The 25746-nt window shown below is 46.3% G+C and overlaps 1 protein-coding gene across 1 annotated transcript in view; it reads right to left on the bottom strand.

Annotated features, from left to right (window-relative positions):
* Positions 1-238: 238 nt before the first annotated feature.
* Positions 239-25746, bottom strand: part of TRIM24 (tripartite motif containing 24) — an 868915-nt gene continuing 843407 nt past the window's right edge. The window contains exon 18 of the mRNA XM_085652031.1: positions 239-1038. Within this exon, the coding sequence (XP_085508157.1) occupies positions 838-1038 (201 nt within the window). The 3' untranslated portion in view covers positions 239-837. The remainder of the gene's footprint in view (positions 1039-25746) is intronic.

The following is a 25746-nucleotide window of genomic DNA, read 5'->3' as shown; positions in this document are numbered from 1 at the left end:
ATACAGCAAAGTGTGAGATCTGAGATCGCAAATTTTGCTCAGATTCATGGGAATATTCACAAGGTGAGGAATCTGTGGTTCTTCAATTGTTAGGTTTGTCAACCCGTCACCAGTTTCATGGTCCTAGGTGCTGGGCTCATCTTCAGAGTGCAAGGACAGACAATGAAGAGCAAGAAGTGTGAGAAGATATGTTAAAAAAAATGAATGCAAACCAAATGACTAGCTAGTGAAACAAATATGAATTTTTGCTCCCTGTATTCTGAATACAGCATTTGCAATTCCCTTTCCCTACTCATCCTTTAAGGTTTCAAGCAGTAACCATTTTTTTGCCGAGCAACTATGCTTTCCAAATTTCAGAAGGCTTAAATAACAACTTAACACCATGTTACCTGTAATCCAGATAATAAAAGAAATGCACATAAAACAGGAGGGAGGAGGGGGACATGTAAAGAAATGCATAAAGGACTCAAATGAGTAAACGTCCACGTGCTTTAGGTGCAAGGTACAGTCTATCACAGAGTCAATTCATATTTTAAATGTCTTCAGTTCAAGACAGAAGTCTGTAAAAATTATTCTTCAGAAGCAGCTTCAGCACCATATCATGAAGTTTTTCATTCCCTTCCTTGTAGTGAAAGGATTGTTTTTTCCCCGTCCAACTCCATGGTGCCTGTCCATCACAGTGGATTCGGTGTGGGGCTATAAGAACAATCAAATGAGTTCATAGCCAAAGACCTATAAGTCAAAGTGATTTGGAGCTTCCTTTCCTTAGGTAACAGTTTTATTTTTGATATATATATATAAAAAAAGTTCATTTGACAAGTCCACATTGCCTTGGAGTTATTTCAACAACTGACGATCCTCTCCTTTAAAGCGCTTTTTTCGAGGTACTACAAATTCATCTTCTGAATCTTCACTAAATTGGCCATCAACATTATAAAGTCCTTTTGAAGGAAATTTTCTTTCTGGATACATGTTTAAAAGCAATTCTTCAAAGTAGGCTTCCAATTTCAACCCAGCACTGGCTACTTCAGACTCCGGCTGCAATAAAGATTTGAAAAAACATTATTTCCACCTAATTATGTTGATCATTACTGAAGAAAAACATTTCTGGGTGTCATTAGCATTTAAAACACATCACACTCAAGTCACATGCATTGGTAAAGTAATTACTCCTAGGATACATTCAATATGCTATTGAATAGTTTCCTTGAATATTGACAAGGTGAAAAAAGAATGACATAAATCATAAAATGAAATACTAGATAAGATATGGAAAAAGGCACCAGAAGGTTTTGAACATATGGGGCACCCCAGTATCTTGCTAAATAATCAAACCAAAACGGTTCAGACATCAGCAATAAAATAGAAATAACAAACAAAAATCCTAAAAAGTAAAATTTACTAACAAAATCACATCAAAAATAAAAAAAATCCAATATGAGGAATGGGAGCTATAAACTTTTACAAGCTTTAAGTAGAAACACTGGCCCCAACAGCGCTAAGGATGCCTGGCTTCACCCTGGGGGTGCCCAGGAGTGGACACTTCACAGGGAAAGCCAGGATGGGTTCCACAGCGGTATGAGTATCAGCGCCAGGAAACAGCAAAGGCGACACCGCAAGGTGTCTGTCTGGTGACAGTGCGCTCTATAAGTACCTTGACATTTACATTTACATTTAAACAGCACCAAACAGCACAAAGTGTGAATGATAGTCGATACTCGTGGTAGAACAGGACCTGGGCTCAATTTGACACGGATAGCAAAGTGCAGGTCGGATACATTAAGCAAGTTAATCCTGGTTAAAGATTTTACCTTCCTGCTTTAGTCCTTTAAATCCCAATTCACTACAGGAGTACACTTCTAAAGCTCCCTAGCACCTCAGTGGAGACCCTTCGAGACTAACAGGGTGGCAGGCAGAGGACAATAGAATGGTATAATCCAGGTCAAGTTGCTATTGGTCAGCTGCAGGAAAAGGCCTCTTTGTAGATGGTTGTGACCCTGCAGCTTTAACAGAAGGTCAGTCTTACAACCCTTAGGAGTCCACCTTCTTGGTTCTGGGAACAAGAGGGAGGAGTGTGGGTCCAGTCTTCAAGGTCTTCACTGGGTTCAGACAGCAAATGCATTTCTCTTCTGAACTTCCATAGGTACAGTAGTGTTCTTAAAGTGGGTGCCCGGAGATGCACATTTTTTCCAGGCATGTCCTAACCATTGGGCTCTTGGGCTAACCCTGCCCACTTTGGGTATTTTCAAGATGGCCGAAGGTCTTGGACTACACTAAAACTTGGACTCGGATGACTTGGGAGGGGGGTCTGTGGGCAGTGTAATATGGTAATAGTGCCCCCCCACATCTAACCAAAATCCAGTTTTAGGCAGTCCCTGTACCCCCCACAAACTAAGAGACACAGATCTGGTAGATCAAAGCAGAGGTTTCAGCAACCAGACAGTGGATATAGACACACTGTTTTGCCATTCTGTTTCCCTCCTTTTAAGTGCACCCCAAATGTAAAATGTAAACCCAGCAGACCTGTAAAACAGGCTGTGACACTATGATAGGAGCTGTGGGGGACAAAAGAAGGGTTCTGCCCAAGTGTCAGCAAACATTTGCCTGTTACAGGGGAGGCTTCTTTGCAGTGCACCCTTAGTGTCATATGAAAAACCCCAGCAGACCTGTTAAGCAGGATGTGACATTGAAGCAGGACTTGAAACTTTAATGTCAAATAGGTTCCTCACGGCATATTCTGTTGATCAGATGGGTCATCTTCCTATTCAGGTCAGTCTACTGTTTGCTTCTGGGAGCTAGTACATACCTCATTCATGCCTATTTAGATGATAACTACTACGCAGCCAAAATGGGAGGGCAAAATTAAGATTTAGCTGGCAGGGACTTCAGGCAGGTCAAAGATGACTTTGTAAAAGTTACTTTTCTGGTACATTAAGAAAAATAAACGACAACCACTGAATTGGAATTTTGTATAATTTAAAAATAGCAGTTTCATTATAATAGTTAGTCCCATTATTTAATATTGCCTCCCGGTTTTTTCCTATGTAACAGCAAGCCTTCCTACAGAGAAAATAGCTGAGGAGCTAGTTACTGTAATGAGTCACACTTTCAAAAACCATGCACCCTGCCTAATGGGCAATAAGGGTGGCATATAAATATTAAAAAGGAAGATTTAGGCCTGTCAAAGGGGTTATTTTGACGCGTCAAAATTGCAGCTGGAATCTGTATAACTAGGCTACCAGTGCAGACATGCTGTCATGTTTACACGGTCACTGTGGTGGATGGCACAATGCGTGCTGAAGTCCACTTGTGACATACCCAGGTTACAACTTTGTACCATATACTACGGACTTATAGATAAGTTAAATATGTCAAGTATATACAAATTTTCACCATAATGAAAGGGAGGGTATAAGCACCTTACCACTGGTTAGCAGGCACAGCAGATTTTTGTAGACAGCAAAAATCAGAGTGCAACAAAAATGCAACCATAAAATAATAATCCGGGGCGACCTTGCCGAAAGGGCACATTTCAACAAGCAGCAATTAGGAGCATTATTAATGAATAGGAAATATTATGCGTGCAATACTAATACTGAATCCCATACAGATATACATGTAGACAAACAAGTCTACAGATTCCGTTAGTTCTTATTGAACCTATTGCTGGTTCTTCTTGTAAAGATATGCTTCTCCCGATCTACAAACAAACTCATCTCCTAGGTCCATAGGTCATCATATAGACAATGATAATACTTCTACATCATGTTTTTGATCACAGGTGGATAATTTAAGAACATATTTTGAAGGTGTTTCATGAGACCACAAGCTAGCAAAATACCCTAATATTTCAGATATATTGTAAGAATGATTGATGAGTTTTGAATTAGGTTGATGTGGCAAAAAAAGTCTAACCAAAATAGTCAGTTGTCTCAGACTGACAACCTACCTAACACAAATGCCTATCCAATTACTACCCATAAAAATGGCACAGAGGTCACTCTTGCAGGAGACAAATATTACTGGAATATAATTTTTTTGCTTAATCATTCAATAATGCCAGTTTTTAGAGGAGTTGAAAATAATTGACAGAAAAGCCACACACAACTCATCTATCAGACCCATGGTGCATCTATTTCCTACAAGTGTGAAATTCTCATAATGTGAAGCTGTGAAATGCACTTTGGGAGGCACACAATGGCTTATATCCTGCAATGCTATGCAATAATATAGGGGGCTCATGAACATCCTGAAGCATACAAGACTAACTATTTGGATACTAATGACAACAGTAAAATCCATACAAATTATATGCGCACATCAAATTATGTGATTTTCGTTAGGGGGACCTGGATGTAAAGGGGTTAACGGAAAAAGAGGTGGGACATCTGTATGTAGGTAGCCGCAGCTGCCCCATGCAATTAACTTGCATGCAGCTGGTTATGGAGGAATGAAGAATGGGTGGAGGGTGGGTCCAAAGGTCATGCCTTGTACTCTGGCCGAATAAGCTTAGCGTAAGGCTATCTCATTGGGCGAATAAGCTTGGCCTAAGGCTCTCTCATTGGGCTCCATTAACCTATGATTGGGCGGTCTTTATATCTACCGCATACCTTTTCAACCAGCATCAAATCTATGGTGACGGGTCATGTTCGTTTCTTTGGAGGTACAGCGTACTCTTCAATCATTTCTTGTGCTTTCTTCTTATGCACAAACATTGCATCATACATTATTCAAAGGCCATGGTTTGCGGTTATGAAGATTTTACATCCCAATAAGCTGAATTTGGTTAAACGTCGGGCAAAGTTGTTTGAGGGTCAATGGACACAAGGAGCAGGATGTGGAGAAAGGGCTGGAGCAGGGGACTCTGTGGAGTAGACTCTTCACAATTAAGAGAACATTAAAGTCAAACTGAAGAAAGATCACTTGTCAAGTCAATACAGGATAAATTGCTACCATCAATAGATCAAAGTGAATTGCTTAAATATTTCTTCAAATTATAGGATGTGAAGCTGTCACCTTCTTCATAGTCTCAGGTGCTGCACTTATTCTCCGTGTACAAGGACAGACTATGAAGAGCAGATGGAGACGGTATGGTCAGAAGTAAATGAAAACCAAATGACTAGCTAGTACAAAAAATATTGGTTCTATCGCAACAACATAGTCCTTGGTCATGTGCAGTTTCTTGGATTAAAGTGTGAGCTTCAACAACTTCTTGTGCTCTCTTCCTGTGCACACAAAACACACGGTACATAACAATATCAATGTGTCCGTGATATCAATGATGTAATTAGAGAGGCCACCAGTCATGTCACAAGTGAGGTCATAATGGCTCACTACAACTATGGAACTGCAGTGCAACACAACTATTTCATTACTTTAAATGTGGTTTGGCACTAAATTTGAGGTATATTATATTTGGAAAATTTTAAATGAGCAATGGTTATAACGCAGATATATTTTTGGGTGATGTTTTTATTATATACTGCAACCAGCCACAGCCCAATCCAATCCAGTTGAGCCTAGAAACCCCACCCAAACTAGCTGTGCAAGACTGGCATGTGCAGCAACGTCTGGTAGTCGGGCCTCGCATTTAATTTGAAAAAATGGTTATTCTGGGCTTTCCCTATTAAATAAAAAAAATAACTTTCAGACCTACATTAAAAGTTTTAAAAGATCTAATAACTGCACGAAGGGGTAAAAACAACTGTATGAGATAAGACTAGTAGTTGCACCAATGTAATAGAGAAATGGTGATAAAAGGTGCAATTTAACTAGATTAACTGATCTAAGGAAAGTGAACTAATGATTATGCAACAGCATCAGATTTAACCAATAATAGCACATAAGCAAATTTGAAATGTGTGAATGCAATTTATTTTGTAAACTTTATTTTCATTTCAGCACGTAACATTATCAACAGAATAGGATACGGCACAGGCATTCCTCACCCCATATCGTCACAAACAATAGGCTTCTCATTCTTCGTTATAAACAAATATTTCCAGATTTAACTGTAGAGATACCAGAAGGTGGAAGAACAAGTATATACTGGGGAGTAGAGTTCTTATCAGAGGCCCAGTGCCCTAACAGAACAGCAGGAAGGACCAAGGGAGAAATAGGGAGTGTATCAACAATCCAGAGCAGAACCGTAAGTGTTCAGTTAAATATTCCGCCTCACAGCATAGCTGCGCGCCAGCCTCAACCAGGCAGCTGAAACATCAAATAAGCCCTTAGGGGGTTCCAAATGTCTAGTTCCAGAGGCCATAGGTAGCAACTAGGCATGCAGCTCTAATTGCTCATTACAGTACACTAGATGGCCAAACCATTTCTTAAATTTGTGGACCCTCTCGATACCCCATTCACAAGCCACACACCTCTTAGCAAGAAAGAGAGTCAGTGCAATTTATATATTACGTGGCGAGGCGATGTCCTGCTATCCTTCACACATCCAAATAGGATGAGCAATGAGTCCATAAACAACTCACATTCAACCACATTAGATAAATCATAAAAAAGCTCTTATTAATATCTCTGGAATGCCAAGTACAAAAAACTTGCCTCAGGAGAAACGCATCTCGCTTATGCGGCATACTCTCGAAGGCCAAGTTTCCCAATGCTAACGGAGTGTAACATGTTATCTGAAGAAATTTATAAATGCAAAATCGGGAAACCCTCAACGTTGGAAGCAGGGGAGTACGACTTTGGGGTGGAGTTGCCACTCTGGAGTTGTTGCCGCATCCTGCCAACCAGATCTGCAAAGTCATCGCCCACTCCCAAAAGGTACTCAGCTAGCAGGTGTACTCTGTGATGAATCGCCCAACACCAAATGCCAAGCACTAACGCAGAGAGTTGGCCGGAATGTATGCTCCACTGTTTTTGCTGGTAATACCTGGCTGTCATGTTGTCTGTTTTGAACAGGACCGTTTTGTGATGTGTGGCAGAGGGCGGCCTTCATAGCCAATTGCACTGCCAATAACTCCCAATAGTTTGTGGATGGTCTGTTAAAGGGGTGTCTACAGACTCTGAACAGTCATGTCCTGTAGATGTGCCTCTAAGCCCTTGAGAGAGGTGCCCGTGGTGATGGTCTCCTGGGTCTAGAAAAGGCCTGCTCCTCAACAGATTGTTGCTGTACCACCACTGCTTAGAGTGATGGGATAAGCTTTCCTGATGACTGAGTTCAGTATTACCCCTAGGAAGTGCTATATTTGTAGGAGTTGGGACTTGCCCACGTTGATGCGGAAACAACAATCAGGGAGGACATCTAAGGTAATCTGCGTGTGAGCCAAACACTGCTGTTTGTGCGCACTCTATCAGCCAGTCATCAAGGTTCGAGAAGACATGGACACCGCTATTCTGGAGAGGAGCGTCTACCACTACAAGGAATTTCGTAAAAACCCTGGGGGCGGTGGTTATGCTAAAGGGCAGAACTTTGAATTGAAAGTGCTGCCACTTACTATGAACCTGAGATAGCACCGATGTGCAGGGTTGATTGTGGAAATGGAAAAAGGCACGCCCCTTAAGTAAAGTGACATCCTGGAGCCTGACCATGTGGAAATGATCCGACAGAATATACTTGTTCAGGGGCCAGAGGTCTAGTATGGGCCAGAGAGACCAGGTTCTTGGGGATTAAAGTGTACAGGGAACCCCCCTTTGCCATATTGTTGGGGTGGCACTGGCTCTATGGCCCCCTGGAGTAAGAGTGTGTCTACCTCCGCTAGGAGGAGTCACTGGTGTTCTGGTGTAAAGAAGTGCTTGCCTTGACAATGTTTGGTGGTTGGGCAGTGAGCACCAGGCAGTTACCCTGCTTAACAATGAAGAGAACCCATTGGTCTTAGGTGATGTTTTGCCACTGCAGAAGGAATCCCTGCAGACTTCCCCCGACAGATGTTGTGTGATTGGGGGGCAAGGGCTCGACGCCCAACCCACCGGAGGGCCAGTGAGTGACTTGGTGGTGAGAACAAGTACTCACTGTTGTCATCCTCTGATGCAGGCCCAACGTGGGCCGCGTGTCTGACACCTCAGAGTCTGAAAACGATTTGGGTTACAGCTGAAGGCTGCAACTTGTTCGACCTCGGCCTCTCCTTCCACACTTTTCTTTACGTCTTCCCTGAAGATGTCAGGGGTTATTGTTGTGTCTGTGCTGTTCCATGGCACGTCAGGCAAGACGATAGTCACAACGGTTCCGGATGGCCTTTTTGGAAAGAGAGGTGAGCAGATGGTGCAAACGGCCTCATTATGCCCAGGAGACAGGCAGAGGTTACAAAATGCGAGATTATCTCCCCACAAGTACTTGGAATACCACTGTAAACAGTAGCAATATGGTGTTTTTTTCCATCACAGCGCTCGCATTCTTGCGTGCATGACCCTACTGAAGAGGCCTGAGAGGGGTGAAGCCTCAAGCGGGGGCACTGACGAACCTAAAGAAGCAGATTTGATGGAGGGACCATGGCAGAGGTAATAAAAAATGTTATGCAAAGACAGATTGTCTGAAGCTACCGGGAATGGAAGACTCGAGAGGCCGTGTCAAACAGCACCACGTGGTGTCGACATGCAACTATGGAGTCGACGCCCATGAACATTACCAGTCATAGGCGGAGTCACTATGCCTCAGACTCAAAAGACTTATTTGAAAAAAAAAGTTGTACACGTCCAAGTCCAAGACTATATGGCAGGAAAATGCACAGCATGTATATCTACAGCTACCCAATCCACAAACAGTTTCATTAAGCATGTGAGGGATAATTTTTATGAGATCAACATTCCATAATCTTTGTTTGGTTCCAAACAGAGAATCTGCCTTTTCATTCAGTTAAGAGGAGCTATTTCTCCAACATTGGATTTCATGTAGACAGTTGTATTAAGATGAATGCATTCAAGTTATCCCCATCTGCCCTTCAGGGATTTTTTATATATACTTAACAAGCAGTGGGATGTTGGGACCCCTGTGCTCCTCAACTTGAAGTCAGATCTGTAGTCTAACTTCTACCACTGAGCATTTAATTTCACACATTCCTTTCATCCTTGTTATGTTGCATTGCATAGTCAAATGTGGTTTCATGGAATATACATTACTTAATGTCCCACTGGGAGGAGTACTCTTCCGGCCTCTATTGCTGTAACTTGGTATGACTTTCCCCGCAAGTTCCACTTCAAAACAAACAGAAATGGCCATCTTGAACATATGATTCTGACATAAATGACTGGATTCGGGGGGCGTGGCCTGCAGCCGACAGCGATTGCCGCGCGCTAGCGAGGCTCTGAGAGCGACGTAGTTTCCCCAGACAATCCGGCACTCTATCCGAACAAATATCCTGCCCCCAAGACAGCAATCACTATAGGAAGGCGAGAGGCACCGATCGCTCTGGCCCTGGTCTGCCCGGGAGGCAGCGGAGGCCGTGTGGTGGGCGGCGGCCTTGCTCAGCGCCGGCAGACGGGGACTGAATTTTACGGTCTCAGCCGACGGCCTTGGAGCGTGAAGGAGGGACCGGCAGGGATGCGTGCGAGCACCCGGTGACGGGCGAAGAGAGGTGGCGCTGGCACAGAACGTCTGAAGGGGGCACAGCAAGAGTGACATCTGTGGCGGCTCAGCGGCGTGAGTGTGGAGAACGACGCGTGGTGCCCTCGCAGTGAGCGGAAGCGGAGCCAGCTCAGTCGAGAGCTGCCACAGATCCGGCAGTGCGGCAGAAAGGTGAAAGCAGCTGGCCCCCAGAGCCGACAGTGCGCACAGGGTCCTGATCAGCCCAGAGGCACTCTCAACTGCGGTAAAGGTGTCATCGGAACGGTGCACTAGCAGCCGGGGTCTGGATTTCCGGAGGACCCTACAAACGAGGGCATGGCCCAGCAGGTGACCGGTGGGGCCAGCCCAGGACCGATCGACGGGAAGGGCCGGAGGTGGGAGCATGAGAGGGGCGCACCCCTCCTAACGGCAGGGATCACACTTGGCAGCATTGCGGAAGGTGCTAGGAGCGCGGGACGAGGGCCTGGCAACACGGCCGCGCATGGCGAAGAAGACTCTCCATTAGCCGAGGCCGCCAAGGGAGGACGGGGCCCTGCCCCCGCTGGAACCCTCCGCCGGCTTAAGGCCGGATCTCACCTCATTGAAATACAATTGCTCGCAACAATCGCAGTAAGAAGTGGGCGGGCCTCCTCCGTGCTCCGTGTCGACTCGGGTTTGAGGCGGGCTGGTGTTGGGCCAATAACGTGGAGGGCACATCCGAGAGCGAGGGGACGGCTGGCGGGGACATGCAGAGCCAGTGGATGCGCTGAGACGCCCAGAGCCCCCGACGCGGTGGAGAACACACCCCAAGCGATCAGGAACATCAGTTGAGCCGTGCTGGTGAGTGCGAGGACCCCAACACCCATAGCTCAATCACCGCTTCTGGACCAGGGAAAGCCGACAGGCCACGCTGGTGGGCGAGACTAGCGGCAGGCTGCGGGGATTACCTGTCAGAACTGGCCAACCCAGGTGGAGATGGGGGAAGGGCCAACGCGTGACCGCACAGGCCAAACTCGACAAATATGCCTTCGCTAAAGACTCCAAAAGCCCACCAGAGCGCAAAGAACTTTCTGCTGGGGCCCCAGACTCCAGGGGAGTAGCCAAGGTGACTTTCGAGATATTATGGCAGCTCTTGCTAGCGAACAGTCCACGGTGGGTTCCATCTCCGCTGATGTTTCCTTCCTCCGAGCGGATTTCCAAAAAATGAACGCCAGAGTGACGGAGGTGGAGCAGGTGGCGAAATCCCTTACTAAAGACACCGCTTCGCTGCTCCAAAGAGATGGTCGGCTGGAGAATGACAATAAACTCATGGCGGCCAAGCTAGATGATCAGGAGGGGCGCTCTCTGAGGAACAACTTTAGAATCACGGGGGTCCCCGAAGGCGAAGGGACCCATGCCATGGATCTCTATGTAGAAGACCTAATACAGTCTAAGCTTCAACCTCAGGGACTATCCGCCCTCTTTGCAGTGGAGAGAGCGCACCGAGTGCCGGGCGGTAAGCCCAAACCCGGAGCGCCCCCAAGACCTATCCTAGCCAGCATCTTTAACTTCCGGGATAGCGACGCTATCCCGCAGGCGGCGAGGGTGGCACCGCCGGTGCGAATCCAAAATTCCCAGATCTCCTTCTTTCCGGACTACATGGCGGCGGTTGCTCAGCGCCGAAGGAGCTTTATGGAGGTAGAAAAAGAACTTTGTAGAAGGGAGCTTCCATATGCAATGCTCTTTCCGGCAAAGCTGCAGGTGGTAGCGGATGGAAAGACAAGTTTCTTTGAAACGCCAGAGGAGGCCCACGACTGGCTTGAGGGATGGCAGCGAGCCGAGGGTGAGGAGCACTCAAGACGGCGTCGCCGACAAGAAAGAGCAGAAAAGGAGGACGCCAGGATCTCCGCGCCTGAGCGGCAGGCATCACCCTCCACGAATGCAGACACTGAGGAATGACACGGCTACAAGTAGCAGATGAACTGGCGGCGTGGTGGCGAGGCAAGCCTCTCACAATTGGTGTGCTGGCAATGTGAACAGAATGTGAACGTACCGACCTGCCCTTACCGGCACTGTAGGCGATGGGTCCGGATTACAGGCTCACCGGGGCTTCTCAATGGCGCAGACTGGCTGAACGGCTGTCTTGGAGGTTGGGGGACTACAGTAATGACTCTCTGACTCCTATCCCCCGGCACGCAAGTACTGTTTATGGGATCAAAGCACTCTGCAATGTTGGGGTGGCGGGTAGTTGGGGATCCGTCTGGCAGGGAAGCAGGGAGGGGGGTGGTGATTGGGGGTTGTTTTCCGTTAGGTGTTTTTGGGGCTTTTGTATTGCTCCCTAATTTATTATTCTTTCTTATGCACCTGGAGTTCGAATTGAGGGTACACCCACACGAAAAACGTTTGCGTACCAAAAGTATATTACTGATCCAGAGTCCACACTGCTTGCTCACGCCGCACGTCTGCGCACACCCACAGCGCAAACCGTATCGAGATAATGGCGAATGTAATAATGAGTGATCGTCAAGGCCCGGGCGCCCCGCTGACAGTGATGTCCTGGAATGTGAACGGCCTGGGCAACGTCCTGGAATGTGAACGGCCTGGGCAACAAGATTAAGAGGGGGCTGGTGCTGCAACATATTAAGAGACACACTCCATCGGTGGCTCTCCTACAGGAGACCCATCTGGCCGGCACGGCCGTGAGGGCACTGGATAGATGGGGGTTCAAAATGGTAGCGCACTCCGAGTTCACCTCCGGAACCAGAGGAGTGGGGATCCTCCTCCGGAAAAGCTGTCCCTTGGTGGTGACCGGGAAATGGGCAGATGACATGGGGCGGTTTGCTGCGATATCGGGACAATGGGAGGGCTGCCGCTTTAATTTTGTCATGGTATACCTCCCCCCTGCACTTCACTCACTTGCTTTTCCGGCCCTGGGAAAGTTCCTGCTGGGCCTACCCCAGGGAGAACTAATTGTAGGGGGCGACTTTAACGCCATAGTGGATGCGGAATGGGATAAGCACCCCTCGAGAGGGCCAAACACAACCCCTACACCCCTACGGGGCTTCTTGGACGCCCTGGGGCTCCTTGACTGTTGGCGCATGCGACACCCCGCTGACCGTCAATTTACTCATCACGCTAGCGCGCACAACAGTCTCTCACGTATTGACTACCTCCTCACCTCTCCTACATGTATGGCTCGCATACAAGAGTTTAAGCACCTCCCCAGGGGCATATCTGATCACTCGCCGGTGCTGCTAACATATTCCTCAGGCTTTTCAGGTAGAAGGCGCACTTTCCCGATCCATCCTGGCTACATAAAGGTCCCAGGTGTGAGAAAGACGCTGCATAAAACTACAAAACAGTACTTTCCCGAAAACTTGCACTCCGTCTCCTCGCCTATTGTCCTCTGGGAGGCCTACAAAACAGTGCTGCGCGGACAGGCCATTGCAGTAATCACAGCTCATAAGCGAGAAGCGTCACAACAGGTGGCGACCCTGGAGGAAGCAGTGACCATGACAGAAAGGGAGCACACCAGAGACCCCACCGATACGAACACTCATACACTTAACATTGCGAAACAGGCGTATGGGGACCATCTATGGGAGGCGTCCCGGTTGCGCCTAGCGAAAACGCAGCAAACGATATACGAGCTTGGGGATAAGGCGGGCCGACTGCTAGCATGGCTCGACAAAAAAAGAGAAGGCCAACCGATGGGTGGCGCGGTTGCGACTGTCATCCGGGGAGGACGTGACAAACCCGGACGACATAGCGATGGCCTTCGCTAATCACTACGAGCAGGTCTACACCTCTGCGGTGACGACCACCACTGAGGATAGTTTACAATTCCTCGCAGACATACGTCCGCCCCGGATGACGCACTTGCGCTAGAAAAGAGTCTCTCGGAAGAGGAGGTCGCCCTAGCTATTCGCGGCCTTCAGTCGGAGAAGGCGCTGGGACCGAATGGGATTCCAGTGGAATTGTTCAAACGAGAGGCGAACACGATAGTGCCACACTTGCTGCAAATGTATGAGGCCAGTCTGGAGGAAGGTATACTTCCACAAGACGTTAGAGTCGCGACACTGGTCGCAATATTAAAGCCCGGGAAGCCCCCCCACCGAGTGTACCTCCTACAGACCTAGCTCACTCCTGAATGTGGAAGCCAAGGTATTGGCAAAAATATTAGCAACCCGTATCCAACCTCATTTGCAGACACTTATCCATCCAGACCAGTCAGGCTTTATGCCTGCGCGGAACACTGCAATGAACATTAGACGGCTACACGGCATACTGGCCAGTGGGCCCCACATCCAGGAGGATGCAGTTATACACTCGCTGGACACGATTATGGCTTTCGACCAAGTGGAGTGGCCCTTTCTGTTTGCGGTGCTTGTGCACTTTGGTTTTGGGCCCAGGTTCTGCGCATGGGTACGGCTACTCTATACAGAACCTCTGGCGCAGGTGGCGGTGAATGGCCGGCTCTCGAGAGACTTTGCACTGGGACGAGGCACTAGACAAGGGTGTCCTCTCTCCCCTCTACTATTCGCCCTGGTTTTGGAGCCCTTGGCGGCATGGATAAGGCAGGGTCCAGTTATATCAGGGCTAAAGTGGACGGAGAGCTGGGATGATCGTATCTCACTCTATGCGGACGATATCTTGGTCTATCTGACACAACCGAAACGGTCCATAGCTGCATTATTGGATATCTTCGACTCCTATGGTCGATTCTCGGGCTATTCGATCAATTGGACGAAGTCAGTGCTCTACGTCCTACAGGGGCCTCCGCCACAACTCCCCGAAGGAGTGTTAATACCGAGGGCGGAGGATGGTTTCAAATATTTGGGTATAAACATCAAGCCGGACCTAGCGCTTTTCCTGGAACGCAATTTGCTTCCACCCCTAAAACGACTGAAAAGTGATGTCAAATATTGGCACTCCCTGCCAGTGACGTTGCTGGGGAGAGCGGTGCTATTCAAAATGATGGCTCTCCCTCGCTTCCTCTACGCGCTGCAGAATGCGCCCGCTCCAGTACCAGACTCCTACTTTAAATCGATCGACGCAGAGGTGGGTTGTCTGCTGTGGGAGGGTAAACCTCATAGAATAGCTCTCCGCAAACTTATGCGGAGTTGGTATGATGGGGGAATCGCGCTGCCCAACATACGTCTATATTACTGGGCGTCCCAACTCACAATAGTCAATCAATGGATACACGCAGAGCAAGATGAACCCGCTTTACAAATGGACAGGGCGCTGCTGGGACTGCACGGAGTCCTCCAAGCCCTATATGTTAAAACAGGGACGAATACGTTACAAGGCCCCACAGCGCACACAGTACAAATCTGGCGCACGGCACAGCGCAGGTTGGGATGGGAGGGGGTGATTACGCGGCAGACGCCGCTATGGATCTCCCCTAAGATAGGTATGGGTCATCTCCGTAAAGAATTTGAGGGGTGGGACCACATAGGCATCTCCAAGGTCGGCAACCTCTGGAGGAAAGGTGGGGTGATACCGTTTGAGAAGCTGCAATCAGAGTATCAGATGAACCGGACGGAGCACTTTAAATTCTTACAAATACAGCATGCACTACAGAAAGCTACACTCAGGGGGACCACCCTACCCGAGTCCTCCCCATTAGAGGACCGGCTGCTCACAGACCACCTCACCAAGAAAGCTATCTCATTGACCTACCGTAAGCTGGTGAATCATCAAAAAGACCCCACGGAGATCCTCAAAAGAAAATGGGAGGCAGCAGTGGGGCCCATGGACGAACTAGAATGGTATGAAGCGTTGGCGTCTCCCCGGGAGGTGGCCATCCCTCCAAAATAAAACTGGTGCAGCTGAAAATATTGCACCGGATATACTACACTAGAGACACACTCGATAAAATGGGGAGGGCACTTACCCCGGTCTGTCTGCGGGGATGTGGACTACAGGGCACCTTCTTTCACACTATATGGGAATGTCCTGACATACCATCAAAAAGAGGACACTGTTCCAAGGCAGGGTCAAAATAGTTACCCATATGCCTGGTGATCAAAAAGAAGAAAAAGAAAACATCATAAAAAGAAGTCCTAAGTTAGGTGGGCCCATAAAGTAAAGGAAAGAACAGATCTTGCCTCTTGTTGCCCTCACACACCCCGAAAGGTGTCATGCTTCATCATCGGGCATGTGCTCCTCGTTGGGCCGGCGCTGCAATTCCCAACGGGTCCCCCGAAGGGTCACTTTGTCGGAGATCTTTTGAGGCATGCCGGATGGTGCATGAGGGTGTGCGGGGTGGGTCCTATCTAGGGGTAACACCTTCCTGTGCCTAGTGTTATGATGAAGTTCCCTATTCCTCACTGTGTCTCTTTCGTTTTCTTCTCTTTTCTTTAACATTGGTATGTTGTGCACACGATTGTGGCACACTACGTTGCATTAAGCTAGTCTAATGCTCGCCCTTTGTACTCTCTTTATCATTTATTCTATTTTTCTTGTCCTAGGTATTAATCAGGAGCAGCACAATGGCCCGCCCTGAATTGCATTCTGGGTAATTATCTTTTATTTTTTTACTTCACGTGCACCTCACTATTTTTTCCTATATCCTGGTCCTGAAGAAGCGCCAATGACCTTAGCGGCGACAGAGGCGCGAAACATGTTGGCCGTTTTTATGATATTGAGGCATATTGTGCCATTTGGGATATACTCTTATTGAGAGTTTTTTATACTGCCAAGAGGGTCATCAGATTACTATAACCTCTAGGAGGTTACCCCTTGTCAGTTTTTAACTCACTATGCACGCAATTTTTTGTTACCCCTAGATAGGACCCACCCCGCACACCCTCATGCACCATCCGGCATGCCTCAAAAGATCTCCGACAAAGTGACCCTTCGGGGGACCCGTTGGGAATTGCAGCGCCGGCCCAACGAGGAGCACATGCCCGATGATGAAGCATGACACCTTTCGGGGTGTGTGAGGGCAACAAGAGGCAAGATCTGTTCTTTCCTTTACTTTATGGGCCCACCTAACTTAGGACTTCTTTTTATGATGTTTTCTTTTTCTTCTTTTTGATCACCAGGCATATGGGTAACTATTTTGACCCTGCCTTGGAACAGTGTCCTCTTTTTGATGGTACGTAATTTTTGGGAGCATGGACACTGGACCGTTAATTGGCTCTCTGGTCCCCTTTCTTCTGTTTTTGATATAGTAGTAGCACGGCGGCGCAGCCGAGGGACCGATAATCTTTTCTATCCCTTCTATTCCTCTATTTCTTTTTCTTTCTATAAGAGACCTGTATTTATCCACCATGGGAATTTTTTAGGGGAGATATATTAGGGTTATCTACCCCCCTCTCCTCTTCCTCCCTGTGCATGGTTTGTAGGTGGTGGCGGCCCCCTATCTCTCTGTCCCTCACCTCCTTCCCCCCCCTTTTTCGGTATTTACTACAGAACCCTGCAACTTTGATGCTTTACATATGTGGTGATAGAGGTACTATACCTTTATTGTGGTCCACGAGCCTCTTTCGTACTGCCCTTGTTGCTCGACATTGGATTTTGAAATGCAGTTTCCCACTGAGGGATGTCTGAATGAAGATCAGTGATCTCGCTTCCTTACAGAACATGTCATCCCTATGAGGATTGGTGAACGCCTTACTGGGCAGGGGTTCTGTTTCACTCTATCCAGTTCCTGCTCCATTAACCTCCATACGGGACGCCCATGCGCGGGGGATTAGTTGTCCCCGCCTGGCGCATACGCGTTTGTGGTCAGTTATTGCACGCATGCGCGTCCACCCTGTATCATTGGGCACGCCCTGGAGGGAGGAGTGTCTCAGGCACCTACGAGCATGTCCATTTAAGCCGCCGTCCCGCTGCCTTCATTTCAGCTTTGGCATGTTAGTTAAACGCGGCGGGCGGTAGGGCACTGTCATCTCCTTCAAGAGTGAGTACTTTACCGACAATGGCGAGCTGGTAACGGGACTTTTTTGTATTTTATGTAATGACTGCTTCCTGCTTATAACTGTGTCCACTTTGGTAATGTCTATGTTATTTTCTTTATTAGCCCGATAAGGTGTGGGCTTTGAACGCAGGTTACCATTGGAGCTACCCCCGTTTCCACGGGAGGCAAGAACACCACGCTGGAAATCTGCTGTTACGTTTAATACGTTGGACCCTGATCCTTCTGATTTATAGTGAGTGCAGGGGTCCCTCACACGTGGTTGTATAGATTTTTCACTAATAGGGGTGTATTACACCCTTCCACCAACACAATCGTTGTGATGAGCATATCCGCCACTATACACCTTCCTGTGCCTAGTGTTATGATGAAGTTCCCTATTCCTCACTGTGTCTCTTTCGTTTTCTTCTCTTTTCTTTAACATTGGTATGTTGTGCACACGATTGTGGCACACTACGTTGCATTAAGCTAGTCTAATGCTCGCCCTTTGTACTCTCTTTATCATTTATTCTATTTTTCTTGTCCTAGGTATTAATCAGGAGCAGCACAATGGCCCGCCCTGAATTGCATTCTGGGTATTTATCTTTTATTTTTTTACTTCACGTGCACCTCACTATTTTTTCCTATATCCTGGTCCTGAAGAAGCGCCAATGACCTTAGCGGCGACAGAGGCGCGAAACATGTTGGCCGTTTTTATGATATTGAGGCATATTGTGCCATTTGGGATATACTCTTATTGAGAGTTTTTTATACTGCCAAGAGGGTCATCAGATTACTATAACCTCTAGGAGGTTACCCCTTGTCAGTTTTTAACTCACTATGCACGCAATTTTTTGTTACCCCTAGATAGGACCCACCCCGCACACCCTCATGCACCATCCGGCATGCCTCAAAAGATCTCCGACAAAGTGACCCTTCGGGGGACCCGTTGGGAATTGCAGCGCCGGCCCAACGAGGAGCACATGCCCGATGATGAAGCATGACACCTTTCGGGGTGTGTGAGGGCAACAAGAGGCAAGATCTGTTCTTTCCTTTACTTTATGGGCCCACCTAACTTAGGACTTCTTTTTATGATGTTTTCTTTTTCTTCTTTTTGATCACCAGGCATATGGGTAACTATTTTGACCCTGCCTTGGAACAGTGTCCTCTTTTTGATGGTACGTAATTTTTGGGAGCATGGACACTGGACCGTTAATTGGCTCTCTGGTCCCCTTTCTTCTGTTTTTGATATAGTAGTAGCACGGCGGCGCAGCCGAGGGACCGATAATCTTTTCTATCCCTTCTATTCCTCTATTTCTTTTTCTTTCTATAAGAGACCTGTATTTATCCACCATGGGAATTTTTTAGGGGAGATATATTAGGGTTATCTACCCCCCTCTCCTCTTCCTCCCTGTGCATGGTTTGTAGGTGGTGGCGGCCCCCTATCTCTCTGTCCCTCACCTCCTTCCCCCCCCTTTTTCGGTATTTACTACAGAACCCTGCAACTTTGATGCTTTACATATGTGGTGATAGAGGTACTATACCTTTATTGTGGTCCACGAGCCTCTTTCGTACTGCCCTTGTTGCTCGACATTGGATTTTGAAATGCAGTTTCCCACTGAGGGATGTCTGAATGAAGATCAGTGATCTCGCTTCCTTACAGAACATGTCATCCCTATGAGGATTGGTGAACGCCTTACTGGGCAGGGGTTCTGTTTCACTCTATCCAGTTCCTGCTCCATTAACCTCCATACGGGACGCCCATGCGCGGGCGATTAGTTGTCCCCGCCTGGCGCATACGCGTTTGTGGTCAGTTATTGCACGCATGCGCGTCCACCCTGTATCATTGGGCACGCCCTGGAGGGAGGAGTGTCTCAGGCACCTACGAGCATGTCCATTTAAGCCGCCGTCCCGCTGCCTTCATTTCAGCTTTGGCATGTTAGTTAAACGCGGCGGGCGGTAGGGCACTGTCATCTCCTTCAAGAGTGAGTACTTTACCGACAATGGCGAGCTGGTAACGGGACTTTTTTGTATTTTATGTAATGACTGCTTCCTGCTTATAACTGTGTCCACTTTGGTAATGTCTATGTTATTTTCTTTATTAGCCCGATAAGGTGTGGGCTTTGAACGCAGGTTACCATTGGAGCTACCCCCGTTTCCACGGGAGGCAAGAACACCACGCTGGAAATCTGCTGTTACGTTTAATACGTTGGACCCTGATCCTTCTGATTTATAGTGAGTGCAGGGGTCCCTCACACGTGGTTGTATAGATTTTTCACTAATAGGGGTGTATTACACCCTTCCACCAACACAATCGTTGTGATGAGCATATCCGCCACTATACACCTTCCTGTGCCTAGTGTTATGATGAAGTTCCCTATTCCTCACTGTGTCTCTTTCGTTTTCTTCTCTTTTCTTTAACATTGGTATGTTGTGCACACGATTGTGGCACACTACGTTGCATTAAGCTAGTCTAATGCTCGCCCTTTGTACTCTCTTTATCATTTATTCTATTTTTCTTGTCCTAGGTATTAATCAGGAGCAGCACAATGGCCCGCCCTGAATTGCATTCTGGGTATTTATCTTTTATTTTTTTACTTCACGTGCACCTCACTATTTTTTCCTATATCCTGGTCCTGAAGAAGCGCCAATGACCTTAGCGGCGACAGAGGCGCGAAACATGTTGGCCGTTTTTATGATATTGAGGCATATTGTGCCATTTGGGATATACTCTTATTGAGAGTTTTTTATACTGCCAAGAGGGTCATCAGATTACTATAACCTCTAGGAGGTTACCCCTTGTCAGTTTTTAACTCACTATGCACGCAATTTTTTGTTACCCCTAGATAGGACCCACCCCGCACACCCTCATGCACCATCCGGCATGCCTCAAAAGATCTCCGACAAAGTGACCCTTCGGGGGACCCGTTGGGAATTGCAGCGCCGGCCCAACGAGGAGCACATGCCCGATGATGAAGCATGACACCTTTCGGGGTGTGTGAGGGCAACAAGAGGCAAGATCTGTTCTTTCCTTTACTTTATGGGCCCACCTAACTTAGGACTTCTTTTTATGATGTTTTCTTTTTCTTCTTTTTGATCACCAGGCATATGGGTAACTATTTTGACCCTGCCTTGGAACAGTGTCCTCTTTTTGATGGTACGTAATTTTTGGGAGCATGGACACTGGACCGTTAATTGGCTCTCTGGTCCCCTTTCTTCTGTTTTTGATATAATGTCCTGACATAGCCTTGTACTGGGGGGCTGACCAAACCTGGGTGACCGTCGGACTAGCATTGGCGAAGAGGACTATTGCGCAATACTGGAGGGCGCAGTCAGCCCCCTCCCACGTGAGGTGGTGCAGGGACCTGGATAGTGCCATGACGGTGGAGAGGGTGGTGTGCGCAAACAGAGGTTGCCCCCGAAGATGGCAGAGAATCTGGGGAAAGTGGAACACATTTAGAGGCAATATCTGTGAACCCCCGGTAACAGACTCAGAGTCCAAGCTGAGCGACTGAGACTGAGCCATCATCTTCACTTGGGGTTCGACGGGATGAAGGGTGGGTGTGCGAGCGGGGGACGGCGGGTGGTGGATATAGAGGCTAGGGTGTGCATGTATGACAGTCTCATTAAATGTCAGAAATTGACTCATAAGCCAGCAACTGTACCGCACGGATGTGCCATGTAATGACGAAAGGTGTACTTTTGTTCTCTGTTTGTATTAATAAAAATTGTTTAAAAAAAAATAAATGACTGGATTCTTCTTTCAGGTCTTTTCACTTAGCAAGGCAGACTCTTCACAACTCATCTGTGCTCTCCTATCCCTCTGAAGGGGGGAGTGTGATCTAGTTTCTAAATCCTTTCTTAAACCCCTTTCAGAAGAAAGTAACTGAACTTGAAATAGGCATCTCCGATGTGTTGGATTCTATTCAGTGGTTACTTTAGAAGAACTGCTGGCTCATTTTCCACTTTAGCCATTTACTTTGTCATTGCCTATATTGGTGTTACAAGACCATATTCAAACTTTCACTGCTCCCATTTGTCTTTTTATTTTTCCTCATCCATTTTGCCTTATAGTCTCGAGATGAAATTCAGATTAAGAACATTAAGTATATCGACAGTATTTAGCAGACGTTTCCAGTACCCATGTAGTTTTTGGTAAAGATCCCACTGAGGACTAGGAACTTGGAGCATCTTGACCTTTTCCCTGCCTCCTTCAGCTGGGACAGAATTATAACTGGCACAGAGGTTTATTGACTTGCTTTGCATCAACAGGCCTGAGGAAGTCGTGGGTTATTCCCAGACGACGAAACACGTGTTGGCTGGATCAACCAAAGAAAGAAAATTGAAATAGAAGAAACGATTTTGAATAATCTTATGAAATGTACTTCTCTTAATTTACCAAATGATGACTGTTTTGATGTGTGCTCGGACCTGCATATAATTGTTAGGTAGATAGCCAGGGGTCACAAATTTGGAGGAGTGGATGGTTCCACCTCCCTTGAGCACCATAACAAGGCATAACAAAGCAGAATAGTACCGTTAATAGTGAGCGCCAATACCACACGGGCCATTTCATCAAACACAGTAATTGCACAGAAAAATCTACTGGTAATTTAGAAAACATATTTCTGATAATACAAACATTATAACCACAAGATATAAGATGAACTATGTTCAATGAGCTGCCTGGAACAATTAAAAATTGCAAAGTTGAAAACAAAATAATTTGATAATTTAGTGAGCAAACAAATAATAAAGAGGTAATGATAACTGCTGCAACCATTACATTAGATTTGCAATATGTTTTGCACAGATCTGGAAATTAACATTTAAAAGACAACTGTCAAACGCAAACTGATTTTCACTAGTACAGCCTATACAATGGTCAGTTAAACATACATCCGGCCCCCACTTGTCTAAACAGATACGTTGCGCTTAAATTATATCCTTCAACAAAAGTCTCCTCCAAGACTGTCTGATCTGTTTAGTAACCCCCCCTACAGCTAGCTAGCCGGTCTGTGCCCAAGCATATTAGTGTATTAGTTACTTACCTTTGATAAAGTATTATCTGGGAGACACACAGTCTAGCTGCAGATTTCTTAACTTGGAATTCTCCCTTGGTGTCAGCTTGGATCCAGAAAATTTTCAGCAGTCCCTCTGCGAGCTGAGGGACGGCGCCTTCCGACTCTGATGATGTCGACTCAATGGAGTTATAAAAGTCCCCTTCGGTGCGCAGAAATCAGTTTCTTCTGTGAAACATTTGCGCTATAACATGGAGCCACTAAAGAAACTGGATGAGGAAATAGTATGCCAAAAAAGATCAATGTATCTTTAAATATAATTAGAAAATGGGAATAAATGGTATGATAATACCCAGACAAGGCCCATAAAGAAAGACCCATTGTTGTGATTAAGCAAATGGAAATAAAAGGTATAGCAATAGCAAGTCAAGATTCAAGAAGTAAGACCAAATGGTCCGTTGAATTACATAATTACGTAAAACAGTATTCACAGGCATATGAAACCAGTACTAAAAAGGGTAAAACCTTCACAGCACTGATCGTTCACAGAGTGGGTAGGATGGGCAGGGAGTTGAGGAATCGGAGGCTAGACAGTGCCTCTACCAGATACAACGTTACAGAAGGTAAGTAACTTGTTCATCGGATAGAGACATCTAGCCTCAGATTCCTTCATTTTTTTATTATTTACCATAGCTATACCCATCCGGAGGAGGATCTGTGAACTAAGCCTACAAAAGCTCTCAGAGAAAATCAGCTGGTCGAAATCCACCACAGACCAGACATACATAGGAATTAAATGAAATAGAGCATGGCTCTCTATGAAAACTGTGGCAATGGCCACAGATAATGTAAATAAGAAACAACCCTGCAGGCAGAGAAAAACCCAAGCCTCAAGGGAGAAGACATCTGACAACAGTATTTAACCCCCAAAGGGTAAGTGAGCCCTTGGACTAGAAGGGTCAAAGGCAAAGCGAATGCCATGTAACCTGCATCCTCCACATCAGTAAAGAATTATCTAAAGGAAATCTGTCCAGATAACTCCAGAATAGAAAGGATTCCAAAACCTATTCCCACTAAAACCAAGATGAATAAACTTTATCATTTCAAGGTCCGGAAGATCAATCCAAGTATATAGACACAGGAACGTCAGTCTATTCCTAAAATAAAGAATATTTTTTCAAAAACAAAAAGACCACCCCAAGGTTCACAATGCCTAGGGCCCGTAGAGACAGAAAGATGGCAATTAAAGAGATATGAATCTGCTATACATATTGCCCAATTATACCCAGATCTATATATCCGCATTACACACATGCATATAGATCTGAACCCACAACGTACAGCGAAGAGAGAAGCAACCGCATATCACAATAAAATCTTTTTTTTTTCTAAATGCAATGAAATATCCATTCTATTACATATAGCAGAACAATATCTCAACATGTGCAAACACATATGCAGCACACCTATGTAAAGTCTGTTTACACACATGGATAAACGAAACTGAAAAACCAGTCTCAAAGTACCAAAACAATATAATATCAAGAGTGATATCGCACCCTCAAAGAAACACCTAGAGTGAATTAGCATTAAGATAATGCTGCCTGTCAAAAGTATCTTGATAGGTTGATATTACCTAGAGAAAACCCACATGAAAATGAGCCCATGCCAGCAACAAGCATTTACTACCACACTTGGCCTAAAAGAACAAAATCAATAAAATAAACCAAGCCGATGGAATATACCCAAAAGGGGAACCCAGTTGTAGAAACTGTCCACAAGCCATTTGAACCAAAATCCAATCTGTTCGTAAGACAGACAAGGGCTCAAGTATACACATTTAGTTCTATAAGAACACACAAAGCACTAGATCATACGTTCACACTATGATCCCATAAAACGCTGTAAGGTACAGAAAATAACAAATGCTTAATAAGGAAAGAGAAATGTCCCTAAGGAGACCGAGAACATCAACCTTGTTGATACGAAATGTAGGACTATCAATAGTACCAAAGCTAAAGAATTTGGAAATATCCAGTATGTCCTTCTGATAAAACAGAAATATTTTCAAGCATTTAAGACATGGCCGTAAACAGCCCTAGGGTAAATATCCAGAAACTGCATCTCGGAAAACCTCAGAAGCAGAGCTCACGGGACAACCATGTTCCAAAATTGAACACCAGAATAAACATCACCTCCAAAAATGGCGGAAACCAAAACTCTAAGAATACTTAGAAGAATATCAATCAAACACCTTGAATCGCAAAACGTAATGTCTCCAGCAAAAAGAAGCACACTTCCATGGAACAAATTGAATATGCTACTTACCAGTATGCATCTGTTCTTGGCATGAAGGGCTGCTGACATTCATATCTGTGCATAGATCGCCGCCTAGTGTTGGGTCCGGATGTTTGCACGTTGTTGTCCTGGAAGAGTCTTCGAAGTATCCCGGGATAGGTGACTCCTCCCCTGGACTACAGTGCGCATGGGCATCCTCTCCATCCTCAGATTGTTTTTCGCCATTGTGGCAGTGATGGAGTAGATACAGAAAGTGATGACCATGCTTACAGTAATTCTGAGAGCTGCAGCTGCTACAGGTGCCGGGGAGGAGGGAGGGCGATATGAATGTCAGCAGCCCTACATGCCAAGAACAGATGCATACTGGTAAGTAGCATATTCAGTTCGAGGCATGTGGGCTGCTGAATTCATATCTGTGCATAGAATGTATAGCAGTGCCCTCTATTAGCGGCGGCTACCAGTGCCAGCTGCAGCGGTCTGAAAAAGGGTTTTGAGAACAGCCTGTCCTACAGCTGCCTGCTGTTTTGATTGCACATCTACACAATAGTGTTTGGTAAATGTGTGTGTAGTGGACCAGGTGGCTGCTCTACATATATCATGCAGGGGAATATTTCCTAGAAAAGCCATGGAGGCCCCTAACTTACGTGTTGAGTGGGCTCGTGGGGGAATAGTTAATGTGCGTTTTGCCTTTTGATAACAAATTTGAATACACTTAACTATCCATCTGGCTATCCCTGCTTTGGAGATGGTGTTACCTTTGTGGTGTGGGGCAAAGGCAACGAACAGTTGTTTTGTCTTCCTAAAGGGTTTAGTCCTGTCGATGTAGTACATGAGGGCCCTCCTTACGTCTAGTGTATGGAGTGCTCTTTCCGCGACAGTTTGTGGGTTTTGGAAGAAAACGGGCAGTTCAATAGTTTGATTCATGTGGAACTGCGATATTACCTTGGGCATGAATTTGGGGTTGGTACGTAGTACGACCCTGTTGGCGTGAACCTGTATAAATGGCTCTTGAACTGTTAGTGCCTGGAGTTCACTAACTCTTCTTA

Source organism: Triturus cristatus, chromosome 4_1 (genome assembly GCF_964204655.1).
Source record: "Triturus cristatus chromosome 4_1, aTriCri1.1, whole genome shotgun sequence".
Classification (NCBI taxonomy): domain Eukaryota; kingdom Metazoa; phylum Chordata; class Amphibia; order Caudata; family Salamandridae; genus Triturus; species Triturus cristatus.
Note: the sequence above shows the minus strand (reverse complement) of the source record. Positions and strands in the feature narration are given on the sequence as shown.